Source organism: Lepidochelys kempii, chromosome 8, assembly GCF_965140265.1.
Source record: "Lepidochelys kempii isolate rLepKem1 chromosome 8, rLepKem1.hap2, whole genome shotgun sequence".
Lineage (NCBI taxonomy): Eukaryota > Metazoa > Chordata > Testudines > Cheloniidae > Lepidochelys > Lepidochelys kempii.
This window is the reverse complement of record NC_133263.1, coordinates 89,573,360-89,589,577: the sequence shown is the minus strand read 5'-3', so window position 1 is coordinate 89,589,577 and position 16,218 is coordinate 89,573,360. Positions and strand designations below refer to the sequence as shown.

Here is a 16,218-nt window from a genome sequence, read left to right as displayed (position 1 = left end):
AAAATTCTGGTTTGGGCTGAATAACTTCAGGATATTGTATTATTATAACACTTAATGATACGTTTTGGAAGGGATATAAAAACTCATGTTTCATGTTTAATTAGCATCTGACTATTAGGGATTGGGATGAGACCTTCATGAGTGACAAATTATCCTACATCTGCCAAATGGAGGGTTTCTTAAAGCTTCCTCTGATGCAGCTGATTCTGGAAACTGTCAGAGACAAGATACTGGAGTAGATGGTCTGATCCAGTCTGGCAATTCTGATGTTGGATCAGGCCTCAGAAATATCTTTCATTCGGCTCCTTCTCCGCCCCCAAAGGTACAGCTGAAGAAAAAGCACACAGACTGATCTGTCTCTTGTACTTTGCTGTTTTCAGTACTGTTTCTACTGTTTAATCCAAAGAGATCAATCTAATAGAATATTCAGAAGATTGTCCAGGACGTGATGCTTTTTAAATATTGATCTATTTTTTTTAATATAGATCAGAGTTGTCATTGGAAGACATGTCTACAGATTCTCTAAAAGGCAATTTCATGGTTACTCCCTGCGACTGCAATGGGTCTGACAAGTATGAATGTCACATATCTTCACTGAAACTCAACTACACTTATATTACATGGTTAAACATCATAAATGGGGTAACACTTCTTCAGTCACCTTTAATGTCCGTCAGACCCATAAATATTGGTAAGTTTTCAATTTATTGTACACCTTTTTTATAGAAAGCAGTATCAGGAAGTCCTCATTTTGGGACTAGTCAGTTTTTGCAAGGACTTCAGCTGCAGCTGTGTTAATTCTTCAGGGTAACTTCTGCAGGCTGATGTGTATCCCCTCCCCCAGTCTTCCTAGTCTTTGCCCTTCTTCAGTGCAAATCTAGGTAGAAGGAGGAACAATGTCTTGGGGTACCTGAGCATTCACTTTGAATGCAGGGAGGTAGATCAGTATGTGGAGAACAATGGTCTGGTTCATAATTATTACCTAATTTTTTACAGAAAAATATTTTTTTTGCTATTTGCTTTAAAAATAAACCTGCAAATTCTCATCAGCAGCATTTGCATGTACTCTCTTGCTCTCATTTTGACACTTCCATCATTAAAGATACAACTTGCGCATTTTTTAAAAGTGGAAAATTTATTTCTGCTATTTCACCAGCCCATCAGCTCAGTGAAATCAGATGACAGATACATTTGACGTTACTTTGTTGCCATCCAATCTGCATAATTAATGGTTGATAAATATACAGCCATTTGCTGAATAGTTGGGACTTTTTTAGCTATAATGAAAAACTGTTTGTTTGTATTTTCTTATTAATATTACTTTTTGGAAAGCAGAATTAAAAACCTTTTGGATGAAAACTTCATCTTAGTTGCAAATGAAATTAATATTTTTGGAGATGAGGTGATTATACTGATATTTCATTTTAATTTTGTCACAGGATCGATTTAAGTTTCACAGCTGCATCTGCCAGTATTAAAAGTGACCACAGATATAATTCATGCAATATGTTCTTAGCAATAAGTAAGGTCAGAAGGTCATTTTTGAAATGTATAATTTTTAATAATAATATGTTCTCCCATTAGTGATCTTGATAAAAGGAATAATGAGTTTTAAAATAAAAAGACGAATATTAGCTAGGCGAGTTGTTTGCTTTGCACACACAAGCCATAGCAACAGAATACGTGGCAACAAAATGAGAAAACATTGTCTACCCATGCAACCACTTAGATTACAATATGGTAATGTTCAGTCTTTTTAAAAGAGTGCTTCTGTACTACCATAAAAAAAATTCTGTGATCAAAATTGCAGAATAAAGTTTTTAAAAGCAATGGACCACATCCTGAATCCTTTACTCTTGTCTGTCTCCCCTGAAGCTAGTCAAAGTGTGGACTAAATTAGAGCTGCCACAGACAGATTGAGAGATTTGGCCCTAACTATTTAGTTTGCACCGACTCAAATATTGATACATTTGGGCTAGGTACTGATACTCTCACCAAAGCTGAGTAGTTCCTTACTCCTTGAATACTCCTATTGATTTCAATGAGACCACTTGTAGCATAAGCAGGTCAGAAAATGACCCCCTTGTATTTAAGGACCCAAGTCTGTAATCTGATGTATGTAGGTGGACTCCTGTATTTGACCAGAGCTCCATTAAAGTCAAAGAGGCTCCATGTGGGCTCAGGGGGTCTGCGCATGCAGATCAAATTGCAGGATGCAGTATTGCCTTTAAGATGGCCCTCTGAAGCACTGACTACAAAACTCAGAAGTTCCTCATTTTCAGGTCACAAACACCTGCTTGGCTGTTTACTCTAAACTGAAAAATACCATTTGTGGCGGGTTCCCCCTGATGTGCCACCTGGAACTGGGGTACCACTGAGCGTGCCTGACCAACCAGCCTGGGTTCCCTTTACATTGTACTGCTGTGCAGCCTGCCAAGCCCTCCCCCAGGCTTCAGACTGCACTTGATTAGCACACGTACAGGTAGGGACACACCCAGCTGCAGAAACACCCAGACACTGAAATCAGCTTTGCATGGGAAAGCTCAGCTAAGGAACTGCCCAGTGTTCAAGTGTACCCCCACCCCCCCGAGGGTTAACCCAAAATTATACTGTCTTGCGCTGCACAGAGATCTATACAGCGTAAGCTCATGAAATTTGCCCTCTCAATGTGAAGAGGAATATACACAGCTTTCTGCCCCAAGTATGCTTTCCATACACTGGTTTTAGACAAAACAAAAATAAATGTATTAACTACAAAAGAGAGATTTTAAGTTATAATAAGGGATAGCAAACAGAGCAAAGCAGATTACCTAGCAAATAAAACAAACGTGCAATCTAAGCTCAATATACTAAAGAAATTGGATATAAGTAGCAAATTCTCACCCTAAATGTTGTTTTAGGCAAATTGCAGAGATTCTTGAAAGCAAGCTGCTCTTGCTTGCAGCTTAAACCTCTAGATATTCCTTTCACAGGCTAGATAACCCTCTAGCCTGGGTTCAGCCCATCTCCCCCAGTTCATTCTTTTGTTTCTCAGGTGTTTCCAGCAGTCTTCTTTCTTGGGCGGACAGTCAGTGAAGAACGAACCACAATTATGTCACTCTCCTGCCTTAAACAGCTTTTGTATATGGCTGGACCCCTTTGTTTCCCCGTTTGTTCCCCTGCCCGGTCAATGGAAAAACACTGGTATTCCAAAATGGAGTCCAGTACCAGGTGACTTGGTCATATGTCTCTGTAGGGCCATAACGGCCATAACTTGGAGGCTGTTAGTAGCGTCCTTTGGAAGGCTTCCCGGTGAGAAATTAGCATATTCAAAGACCTATTGTTTTCCCTAATGGCCATTCCCAGCCAGCCATCGAGACTGATTGCATTCTCTCTGGTGAGCGTTCTCCAGGGGTAATAGATACATAGACCCTAACTTCAGATACTAAAATGATACATGCATACAAGAAGGATAATCATATTCAGTAAATTATAACCTTTCCAATGATATCTCACATGCCTTATCTTGCACAAAATACATCATAATTATGCCATACTCATATCATAATAATATTACCACGAAGAATATGGGGTGTAATGCTACACCATTTATTAAAGGTGTTTATCCTGAGTGAGAGAACCTCAATGTTTTCTTAACAAATGTGCCCGAAAAGACAGGCCAACCACAGTCGTCAGTGAACAGCGATAAATAAATGTACTCGGTACCTGGTAAAAGTAGAATCCAAGCTTCTTGATTTTTACCCAGCATGATTATTATTCCTAAGTAGTTGTCCATTTCCTCCCTCTGAAATGTCCTCTTTATCTCAGTTAGAGTCATGCAAAACCCTAATTTTCCTTCACCTCATTTCAGGTCTCCTACAAGGCCAAAATCCTAATAATAGTAAAATGGATGGGGCTACTTTACGAGCCAGCTCCCATTCAGCAAAACATTTGTGTGTGTCTGAGTGCTTTGTAGAATTGGGACCCTGGATAGCAAGAAGCTGATTCTGGTTTAAGGCAACTACTAGGCCAGGAGTGGCAGAACTTACTGACCCTCCGAGCCACATATGACAATCTTCAGAAATTCGAGAGCTGGGGCATGTTGTCTGGGGCTCATGGCTTCAGCCCTGATCCCCGAGATCCCCTCTCCCGGCTTCCAGAGGGGATGTGGAGGGAGTTATATGGGGTCATCTCTCCCCTAGATTTTTGCCAGTGTTTGCTGCCTCCGCTCGGTCACATGGTGCTGCGGGATCCCCTCCCTCCATGGCAGCTGCTGGAGCTGGCAAGTTGGAAGCTGTGGTTGTGGGGAGAGGCAGCGGCAAACAGCTGGGAGCTGCAGGAACAGCCACTGTTTTTGCAGCTGCCTCTCGCCACAGAGCGAAAGCAGCGGCCCCTCTCTGCAGCTCCCAGCTGTTTTGCTGCTGCCTCTCCACTGGAGCGAACACCTGGGAGCTGCAGAGAGGGGTCAATGAGGGTAAGGGGGTGTGTGACTCAAGCTGTTCGAGGCCAAACCTTTAAATTGTGCCTCCCTCCCCCCCCCCACCCCAAGCAGGCTCCAGTCATCTCTGCAACAACATGACCCAATAGTTAACCATGTTTGCTAAAATACTGCTTGCTATTCAGTTTTAAGAATAATTTAGGCTTCTGTTATTTGCTGTAAGTATATTTAAATCAGAGTAGAGCATCTTCTAAAACATAAAGCTTACGGACAAGACTTAAAAGAGAGAGAGGTCACTGATTGAATGGTGGTGAATACAAACATTGTGGCCAGCAAACCTTGACAGTAACTATAACAGATAAAGTAGAAGCTTGGTTTTAATATTTTTACAGTAAAGCCTGAACCTCCATTGAACCTGCGACTAGAAATGACAGATGAAGGACAGTTAAAGATCTGTTGGTTCAACCCAGTAATAACACCGTATCCACTTCAGTATGAAGTGAAGTTTTCTGGGAATGCTACTCAAAATGCCTGGCAGGTGGGTGTACTTGTTCTATTATTATTATTTTATTTTTATTGAAGATGAAGTCATTCTAATGTTGTATTTAAGGAGAGTCTGCTGCAACTGTCTGTCTAGATTCTACAGTGGCCATGATCTAATCACAACTTGAGGGAAGAATCCATCTCAGGGGCAGCTGTTAGTGCTCATTTCGCCAAACCTGCTTGGGTCAACAGCAGGCTTTGAATTCAGGATCTACAGCACTGAAATTGTTAGCTTCTGCTGAATGAGCAAAAGGACTAAGTTGCTTAGCTGGAAGCAGTAGCAGACTCATAAACCTCGTATATGGTGCAGCCACTAGAAGGGGACAAAGACCCACCCCCCTCATAGTATGGGTTTCACCTACAGACCACTAAACCCTATCCACAGGTAAATCCTAGTCCCACTGAAGTCAATCACAAAGCTCCCATTGGCTTCAGTGGAGCTAGGATTTCTCTGTGTGTGTGTGTGGTATATAGTTCTATTAATGAATCACTTTTCCCACTGCCACAATGCAGCTATCCCTGGGGTGAAAAGCAGCATCTATTTAACAGCACACAACAAAATATTGTAGTTGTTTTCTGCAGGCGTATGTAACTTCTAACCTGCTTGATTTAGATGTGATAAAGTTGAATGCTTTTGAGCAGTCCTACTAACCCTCAAAATAAACAGCTTCTTTCCTTTGATTTCTCTCATTTTTCTGAAGTGGTGCAAAATGATAATGTTAATGGCTTCTGATATAATTTAACAGGTGGTTGAGATTGTCACACAAACCTCCCTCATCATAGGCAATGTACTGGTTGGTTCTTCATATTTAGTTCAAGTACGGTGCAAGAGTCTTCATGGTCCAGGATTCTGGAGTGATTGGAGCACACCTTATAATTTAAATGCAGAAGGTATGTCCTTTACAATAATTTAAATAGCCATTGTTAGGACTGGAATAGATATTTCTGGCCTATTTTGTTTTGTGGAAATAAATGTGTGCATATATTATTTGATCTGTATTACACATGGATAAAGTGTATATACTCTTTCTACTACAAAATCCTACAGCACATGTAGGCAACAAAGGTGGATAGTAAATGCTATAAATAGTGCACCAAAATTTGGCTACACCTAAAGGTTCCATTGTCATTATGCCAACCCAAAATAGTATTCAGAGTAGCCTCCCATCCTTCAGTGAGGAGCCTTTACTAAGTTTAAGTAATGCAATTTAAACTCACTTTTTTAGCAGATGGTATAAGTAAATCAGTTTCAGAACTGGCACAAACTTGCATGTAGAATTCAAAATTTCAAAAGTTTATTACACACACCAATTAGGCGAATAACTTGAGTTATGAAAGCACAGATTCCTGACACGTTGCATGGTAATGGCTCCTCTGAGGCCAATGAGATGAGTTGGGTCAAAGGGGGTTCCACTGAAAGAATATACCTTAATGCCTCTTGTATTCTATTGTTAAAGCCTACTGTGAGAGAGAGAATTTTTTTGGCAACTCATTATCCCTTCATCTTGATTGCTCATTTATATTGACAGTATTGCCAACTCCGAATGTTCAAAAATCATGAGTCAGCCTCACCAAAAATCACGAGATTGGCTTTAAAATCTTGCGATTATGTAAAAATAATAGATTTGGTGTTCTTTTTATTTGCCTCTGCTTTTTGAGCCTTTAGGATGCACTGAGGTTACATTTTGAAGCTTTCTCTGGAGCCAGAGGGGTCAGAAACTTTACTTATTCTTTAAGAATGAAGTCTGAAATCATCAAATGTCCACTTGACTCCAGGAGCTGGGGTTTAAGGAAAACAATAATTATCATGAGACTTATGACAAAATCATGAGAATTAGCAACACTGTATTGTAAATTGTCCTGTATGGTCAGTCTGGGGATGCTGACAATTTTCTTGCATTGTGTTTCCCCTGTTCTTCCCAAGAGGGGAGACCGGTTGGGGGGGAGGGAAGAAAGGGGGTCTGAAACCCAGAAAATAAGCACTTGAATCAGATGGTTGTAGACAATGTTATTGTGTATACAAAACATGTCAAGTAAGGTCTTTTATGAAAGCTTGTAATGTCGTGAACTTGATAGTCATTAGGAGATTTATATACAGGTTCTGGTTCTGAATGCATGCATGTATATATGTGTCGCAAATTGTAATTGTAACTATATTAACTACAGCGTCACCTCCCAGTAGTGTGGTGAGGCAATCTGGCAGGGCTAGGCCAGGTATTTACAGGAAACCGGCTCCAAGCACCTAGCATTGTCCAGCCAGGAAGCAACCATGGCAGACCATTAAAGTTAATGGAAAATATTGAAACAACTTGAAACTGAAAAGAAAATCCACATCTGGGAAAATCCTGTTCTGTATAACCAGGAATTTCCATAGTCTGAGAACAAGGGGGAAAAATAACAAACCTGCAAATGCTGTTAAAAGGGAAGGTATTTGGCGTACAGGCTATCCAGAAATGGAGGGCTAGACTCTAAGCGGGGTGCTGTCTGTGAAGCACTGGATCCCCTCTAGGACAGAGGGCACACTGGGAAACTGTTCTGGGGCAATAGGTAACTTGTGTTTAGAAAAGGGAATTGAGCTAAAGTAAAAGGGTAAAGCCAGAGATTTCCTCTTTGTTTTCTGTGCAACTTGTATGTGTTTGTTTTTCCTCACTGTTTTATCTTTAAATCTATGATATTTCTATTAAATAAAGTTTTTGTTTACTTTTACCTCAAGCACATCTCTGTTCAACAGTGTGGAGTGTATGTGCCAAAGTGAACTTATAATTGGGGGCAAGTTTCACACCTTTGGGTATGACGAACCAGAGGGGAAAAGTCTGTGTGTCTGGTAGTTAAGAACTCGGGGAGATAGAGCTGCGAGGACTCGGGACCAGAAGGGATTGTTGAGGTCACTCTACGAGAATTAAGTAGGCTGGTGGAAGCCAGGGTGGGACCTAATCTTTGTCAGCTGGCTACTGGTGTCAAAATGCTCAGCCATAGCAGCATATCATTACGTTACAAAGCGGGGGGTGACAACACCTTAATGGGCTGGTGATTCCAAGAACATTATAGGGGTGTAGTCATTGCCGAAATTGCACCCCAATATCAGTGAACAGAAGTTCACGCTCCAACCACTTGCAATAACAGATTGTAATGGACTCAGAAACAAGGGAGCAAAGTACAAGTTTATTATTTTCTTCTGTTTATTTTGGGTTAAGAGAAATAGAACAAAGAAAGGGGGAAATGAGCCAGTTAGAATCCTTGGACACAATGGATAAAAAGCATCTTGGGAGCTTATGTTAGAAATATGGTTTACCCCAGAAGGGGAAATCAGCGGAGGATCTGAAAACCTGACTCATGAAGTATTCTGAGCAGAAGGCGAGAGAGGACGCAGGGTTGGGAAACCAGCCAGACTTTACTTCCCTACAGGAGATGGCCGCTCTGGTAGAGCTGACCAAATAACAGCTCTGCAGAGACAAGGAGGCGTATGAGCAGCGGATGCAGATGGCAGAGCTCAGAATGCTAGAGAGGAAAGCCATCAAAGAGGCAGAGAAGCGGGCCCACCAGAGATGAATTAAGGCAATCCAGGCCGCCCAGGCCAAAGAGGAGGCAGTGGAGTAGGCCCATTAGTGTGCTTTCCATGTGGACGCACGCTGGTCAAAGTGTTCTAAACTGGGTGCCTCAAATTAACCTGATTTTTCCAGAGGGAGTGGTCTTCAAAGAGAGTTGTCACCTTCTGATTATTAGGTCAGGTACTTAGCTACCTAATTCCATATTTATGCACCTAACTTTAGGCACTCACATTTGGAAACTTACACTGTACCTCTATACATGGTGTGTGTGTGTACATATATACCTTCAGAGAGATTATATGCACATATAAAAATACAAATATGTACAGTTCATGGAAAACACTGAGATGCAGTAGATAATTTCTCAATTTAATATTTTATTGTAGGGTATTAATTGTTTTCAACACATTTCACTGGCCAAAAATCATGTTGTGGTAAGCATGATAACAACCTTAAAGAGAGTAATTTCTTCTCTGCAGGGAGCTCAAATTTGCCTAGTCTCCCAATGACTAATGTTAGCATTAACCAATGGAAGAACAGTAAAACCAGCAGGATAGTTGGGAGCAACAAAGAGGCTGCTTTGCATTCATGCAAGCACATTAACACTGGGAGTACAAAATGCTGAAATCAGGCAGTTATATTTTTATCCAACTGATTAGCATTATACTCTGATCTGTATTTAATCGAAAAGTCTATGTTGATGACAAAGAGAGAGTGCTTTGCACCACTGTTCAAGAGACAGTATTTTGGGAGCATCTTGGTCCATTATGAGTGTAATTATTCCTTGAGATACTAAGGAGAATTGTTCAGTTGATGCATGTCTTCAGCCTATTATATGCTCTTTGCATATAAGCATATATATAGGTCCAAATAGTTGAGTGGATGGATTTTTCAAAATAAACTTTAAAATATGGATCTTCTCACCATGATGTATACATTTTTTAACTGAGCGCACATGCACCTTTGTAGTGTGTGATTGTACAACATATTTTGTATGTGTTTTGCATGACTAGTGTTCTATAGATGGGCCTGTTCTATATTGCAAACTCTTGTCACAACACTGAAATTATTACTGTTTTTCTAACGTTTGAAAGAACGCCTATTTACAGAGGCTTTTTATGTTAAAGTCAGCACACTGAAGTATAATGTCTAACTCTTCGTGCAGCTTGCAGTTTACCAGCATTTCCTTTCTACTTGCCAACACAGTTGCCCATTCACTTGTGCAACTGCATGTTTGTGTATGTAACATAGGTGCACCCTCCTTAAAATGTATTCCCTGTGTAAGATAATACAGCATGTTATATGACCTTGCATTTGTTCCATTGCATTTATTCCCTCATGAGTAAGGCTATTAAAGGTGAGAGTCCATGTAGATAAAAATGTTCAAATAGATACAAAGAATGATAAAATAAGAAGTCATGGGTTGTTTCTTCTTCTGCTGTCCCTGTACCCTGCAACCCTCATTAAATTGTAAGAGTTGGACTCCTGTGTTTAGGAGCAAGATTTTGATAGCAATAAGCATTTCTGATTGTCCTATAAAATTTTGTAAAGCTCCCTTTTTGTGTGACGTTTCATATCTCTTAAAGTTTCTTTTGCTGTTTTTTTTTCTTTTCCTGTAACAGATGTCCTGTATTTCCCTCCTAAGATACTGACAAGTGTTGGTTCTAATGTTTCCTTTCATTGCCTCTATAATGACAAAAACAAGATGATTTTGTCCAAGAAGATTGTTTGGTGGCTGAATTTAGCAGAAGAAATCCCAGTGAGACAGTATACACTTGTGAATGATCGTGTCAGCAGAGTTACTCTTTTCAACTTGAATGCAACAAAACCTAGAGGAAAATTCTTCTATAATGCATTGTACTGTTGTAATCAAAACAGGGAATGTCATCATCGATATGCTGAATTATATGTAGTAGGTAAGATTCCGGATAACTTCACTTTTTTTTTTTTATAAACTTCAGTATACTTGATATTTTCAAGTCAGAACATTTCAGTTTATGATTCCAAAAAGCTTTTTCAGGCACCAGTGATTTATAATGCATAGTTTTTTCTCCTTAAGTTTTATCTTTATTTGTATTTTAATATTTTTAATGTGTTTTAAATAGATGTCAATATCAATATCACATGTGAAACTGATGGGTACTTAACTAAAATGACTTGCAGATGGTCCGCAAACACAAATACATTGCTTGTGGGGAGTTCTTTACAGTTAAAATACTACAGGTGTGTATAGTTTTTAATGTATTATATTTGTTTGGAAATTGTTACTTTGGAAATATTAATGCAGTAATAGATGCTCAACAGCAGTGAATATAAAATCTGCTGAGCTATTGTGGATCAAACTTTCACCTGGTCTTCCAGCTGGCTTCCAAAATGGAACCCATAGGTTCCAGCAAATCTCACGTGTTCACAAATTAGGTCATAAGAAATCAAAGTACCCAGTATGGGGCTTGTATTTGCTCATTATTCAGCACCTGCAAAACTTTTGGACACAATTTTGGAGGCCAACTTTGAAAAGGTGGACAAAACGTGTTTAAAAACTAAAGCAGAAAATATAACTAAATAACTGCTGTGAGAATTTGTTTTGATTCCACTGGCAGCAGGGCTGAGTCCTGGCAGAGCAAACTAATATACCTTTTAAGCCTTCTGTTTTCTTTCAAACTCTGTTCCAGTTTTGCAATATAAATCCCCACCTTGCTTTGCCACAATGGATTTTGATTTGTATGGCTTTTCACAATGGGAAAATTTGCTTGAATCGTAATTTGTGTGACCGAGACTAGTTGTTCATGTGTATTAAATTACATCCAACTTTCCACACATACATGGTGATTAAATATCTGATGGCAGAATTTGGCTCACTCCAAAAGAAAAAGATCTTGTTCAGATTGTTACTTTACAGTTTTAACAGCTTTAGTGGCTGGAGTAGTTTTCAGTTTGCTACTCATATTCATGGTCTAATTTTTCAGAAGGTTTGGCCTGGCCCTTGAGTCTTATAGTTGAACTGGAAAGAACATGCAATCTTAGGACCAAATTTTGATCTCTGCTATGCCAGTGAAGATACTGGAATCTTCATAGATGTTCTCTGGTGTAACAAATTTGGTCTCTTGCTTAGAGACATTTGGTCAATAGAATTCAAATCCCTGCTGCAAAGCTGGGGAAGTGAGGTTCTGTTCAGACCCAGTTTTCCTTTTGTTCCTGCAGTTTCCCCCTTATTTCCTAATTCAAAACAATTCTGAGCATCCACACTAGGTAGGACCTAAGAGGTGGGTTTCCTATTTGCAGAAGTGGAGATCATTTCACCACAGAAGTTAGAACAATGTTCCATATATCCTAAACCCTTTCCCCTACATCAGCTTCTCCAGCCACTGGTTCTTTTCTGAAGTCATGATTACTTTTTCCTGTCATCCCCTGGTACCAAATAATTTCAGAGAATGTCATATGTTTTTGTCTCTTCCTTAGGTCCCCAGAGCTTTCATTTTTGTCTGTCCTTAGGACAGAGTAGAAATGCTACTAGGGGGAAAATCTGTGGCATAGTTGATGCACCATTCATACCTATGTGCCAGGAGCGCCCTATGAAAAGGTCTCTCTCACATCATCTCATAATTTTAAACACAAAAGATTCCTATAACTGCGCTAGTACTTGGATAAATAAAATGGAAAAACAAAACCTCCCTGAGTAGAAATCATTGGATTTGTTCCCTATTGGACTAGATCAGACATGTGAGAATCCTTTTGGCAAAGAAGCTTAAATCAGCATTTAAGGTCCAATCCTGCAAAGCCCCGATTCAGGAAAGCTTAAATGTTTTCTTGAATAGGGATGGATTTAACTGAATTGGGCCCCACAGTGTGAAGTGTGAGTGATTCCACTGAGCTCAACAGTATTTGTAGGATTGGACCATAAATACTAAGTGATAGGCACTATAGTGAAGCCTTTCATGGATGGAACAATAAACAGAACCCTTAGGATTTCATATGGAAACCTTTTCTAGGACTATATTGTGACTAGTTGATTCCTGGGCTAAATGTTGCCTTGACTACCTGCTAGAGCCACTTATGTTCGAATAAATACCTTTTCATGCTCTCCCCCTTTCCTTCCCTCATCTTTCCATGTTGGTCTCAAACATGTCTGATAAATTTGCTTGAGAGAAATGGTGTTTCCTAATATCTATAATCTCATTAGAGGTCAATGCATAGGTCAGGCATTGACACGAACGCGGTGTATAAGTGCATACCAGCTTTTTTGTTGGTTTGTTTTTGTTTTGATTCTATTGAAGTTTTATTTAAAAAAATCTAAATGAGAAGAAAACATTGTGTGAGAATAAAATAGAAAATAAATTTTTAAAAAACTGACTAATGGCAATATTTCCAGGTTCTTTAAAACAACAGACAACTTTATTTTCAACAGTTGCCTGCAACATTGTGAACAAGAACACACAATGTAACTGGCCAGCAATAATCTAGAAACCTAAGAGAAATTGACGACTCTGTTTTCACTGCGCAAACTGAATGAAATGCCAGATTTAAGCAGCCACCATAAATATTTAAGAATAAACTTTGATTTGAAAAATTCCTTCTGTTTTAGTTATCTAAGGTGGTGATATTAGAAACACTGTGAAGATAATTTAATATATAGAAATGGCTATGTAGTGCTTATCAGTGTCCTTTTGGGGGTATACAAGGCCATCCTCAAAATTGGAGTCTAAAGGTTAGAGTTAAACATGCTATATTTGCATCAATCCTGTTTTTTGCCAGAAGCATGAATCTGTTGTGCTACTTTCTGTTTTCCTCTCAATTGTTGATGCAATTAAAATGTTGCAAATAAAATCCTATTGTACACTCTAGTGTGATACAATATTTTGCCCTTGCACTGTTTGATGGGGCTGTTATTCCACCCTCCTCTACCAATCAGCACTGCCAACAAAAACAGCACACACCATCTAATAAAAATCGAGAATGATGGGGTAAATTTTTAGAGCAGAATGTAGCGATTTACTATGCGGTCGTTTTATTGACATTAACAGGAGAAATATAACTAAATGTTATATATATGTTATATATATATATATATTAAATGTTAGGGTCCAATTAAATAACCAGTTACATCTCTCGTGGATAGGTCAAAAAGCCTGAGCTCCACAGGCCTGGATGCAAATTCTAGTATCGTAGGGAAAATTTGAAAACATTCCTCTTTTCATGAGCCACAAAATGTCACTTTGAGCATTTTGCGCCACCCCACACCCAGTTCACACTTTGTGATTCATCTGAAGCTGATAGCTATGTATGCTTTTGGGCAGCCTGTTAGGATTTATTTTAACACCACCATACCGAGTAGATTTTTAAAGGGGATTTCATTCTCATGGAGCTCCAGCCATGTGTGTCCAGTTAGGCAGAATAACCCATCACACATCAATTGCACTTTGGGAGTCAGACCCTCAGCAGGCACAACTCAGCATATGCTCATTGAAGTCAATGGAACTATATTCATTTGCACCAGCTGGGGATCTGAACCAGGATGTTTACCTCTAACACCTGCTCCTCAAGTTTTCTGCCATTAGTGTGCCTGCTTCCTGGCTCTTTTCGTACGGCTTGTTTAACTTTTAAGCTAAACTAAACTAAGGCTACATTAATGCTGACTGAGAATGTCCATACGTGGGTTTAATGGAGTTTAACAAATCCACTTCAAATTCACACCTGTAGTTAATTTGGATAAACTTTTCTGTGTGTCCCTATGTAGACAAGCCCTTAGCTGTTTTCTCTTGTTGCACTATGTCCCCAAGAGGTCTTGCAGGGGGAAGAGCTGGTTGTTTGGTTCCCACATCACAACAGCCCCTCTGCTCCATTCCCCACTCCTTTTATGTATTGCAGGCTGAGGGAACAGGGGTCCAATAGAAGAAATGGAGTGGACCTGGTGGATTGGATGATCAACACTTTTGCACCACAGGCAGGAGGGGAGGAAGGGACAGGAAGAGAAAAGAGATGGGAAGTACAGAAGAACTAAGGGGGAGGGATAGCTCAGTGGTTTGAGCATTGGCCTGCTAAACCAAGGGTTGTGAGTTCAATCCTTGAGGGGGCCATTTAGGAATATGGGGCAAAAATTGGGGATTGGTCCTGCTTTGAGCAGGGGGTTGGACTAGATGACCTCCTAAGGTCCCTTCCAACCCTGATATTCTATGATTCTAAGAGGAGGGAAAGGGAAGGAATAGGATAAGAGACCTAAAAATGAGTGAATGAGGGAAATACAGAGATGGAAGGAAGTGAAAGAGAATGGGAAATTTAGGACGAGTCTAGAGAAAGGGGAAATGGATGGAGAAGGAAAAGAAAAGGACATAACTAAGAAGGAAGGGAGGGGTAAATGCACAAGGAGTGTGGAAGAGAGAACCAATGAGAGAAATTCTGTCAGACATTTCAGGTGTTAGTATTTCACTTTTTTGAGAGTCTTTAAGCCACCGTGCAGCATCAGAAGGTTGAACAATATGGTCTAATGTACCTTATAACTGGCAATGGAGAGCCAAATTTTGATATTCTGTATTGTCCCAATGGCCATTCCAGTTAGTGCTTTTGCCGTGTCCCAAATTCACCTTCACATCCTTGATTGCCCTTCTAGAATAGGAGAACTTACTTCCCTTCCTACAATTGAACAGGTAATTGGGACATAGAAGGAAATCTACTGTATTAGTGTGTCTTACATACTTGGTGTCAGAAATCAACAAGACAATTGGCTATAGAAGGGCTCTAATGGGGCACAGAATTATGGGGTTTTATTCTGAAAAACGATAACTGAGTAAGCACTGACCACCACACTGGCAGGAAAAGCTCTTTCTCCCTTATTTTATTTCTTTATTTTAATGAATGTTCAGTTCTTCTAAAGTGCTGAATTGATAGCTCTGGAAACGGAAGTCCTCCAAGTATCCAAAGAGACCTGGCTAGGGTGATTCATGCATTTGTGATCTCTGGGCTTTATTATCCCAATTCATTGTATCTAGGAGAGAAGCCACACCCCTGGGAAAAACTCCCAGTGGCGCCAAATGCAGCAGCCTATCTGCTTAGCAATACTAGTCTCTGTGAACAGGTTGCTGCTCTCTGTACTGTCTTCCCATTCAACAGAGAGTCCAGGTCAAGGTGTTTTGTCCTGATAGCTAGGGCCCTACCAAATTCACCGTCCATTTTGGTCAATTTAATGGTCATAGGATTTTAAAAATTGTAAATTTCACGATTTCAGCTATTTAAATCTGAAATTTCGTGGTGTTGTAATTGTAGGGCTCCTGACCCAAAAAGGAGTTGGGGTGGGGGTGGTCATGGTACTGTGACCCTTCCTTCTGCACTGCTCTTTGCGGCGGCGCTGCCTTCAGAGCTGGAGAGAGGTGGCTAATGGCCAGGAGCCCAGCTCTGAAGGCAGAGCTGCCATCAGCACCAGTGCAGAAGGAAGGCTGGCATGGTATGGTCTGGCCACCCTTACTTTAGCACTGCTGCCTGCAGCGCTGGGCCCTCGGACAGCAGCCGCCGCTCTCTGGCCACCCATCTGTGAGGGCGGCAGCAGCGCAGAAGTAAGGGTGACGTGGTACGGTATTGCCACCCTTATTTCTGCGCTGCTGCTGGCGGCGTGCTGCTCTCAGAGTTGGGTTCCCAGCAAGCAGCCACCGCGCTCCGGCTGCCCAGCTCTGAAGGCAGCGTAGAAGTAATAGTGGCAATACTGTGACCCGCCCTAAAATA

The 16,218-nt window shown here is 40.4% G+C and overlaps 1 protein-coding gene across 1 annotated transcript in view; it reads left to right on the top strand.

Moving 5' to 3' along the window:
• Positions 1–16,218, top strand: part of LEPR (leptin receptor) — a 61,801-nt gene that overhangs the window by 16,128 nt on the left and 29,455 nt on the right. Inside the window, exons 4-8 of the mRNA XM_073358245.1 lie at positions 486–691; positions 4,810–4,955; positions 5,707–5,851; positions 10,131–10,424; positions 10,614–10,731. Coding sequence (XP_073214346.1) covers positions 486–691; positions 4,810–4,955; positions 5,707–5,851; positions 10,131–10,424; positions 10,614–10,731 — 909 coding nt within the window. The remainder of the gene's footprint in view (positions 1–485; positions 692–4,809; positions 4,956–5,706; positions 5,852–10,130; positions 10,425–10,613; positions 10,732–16,218) is intronic.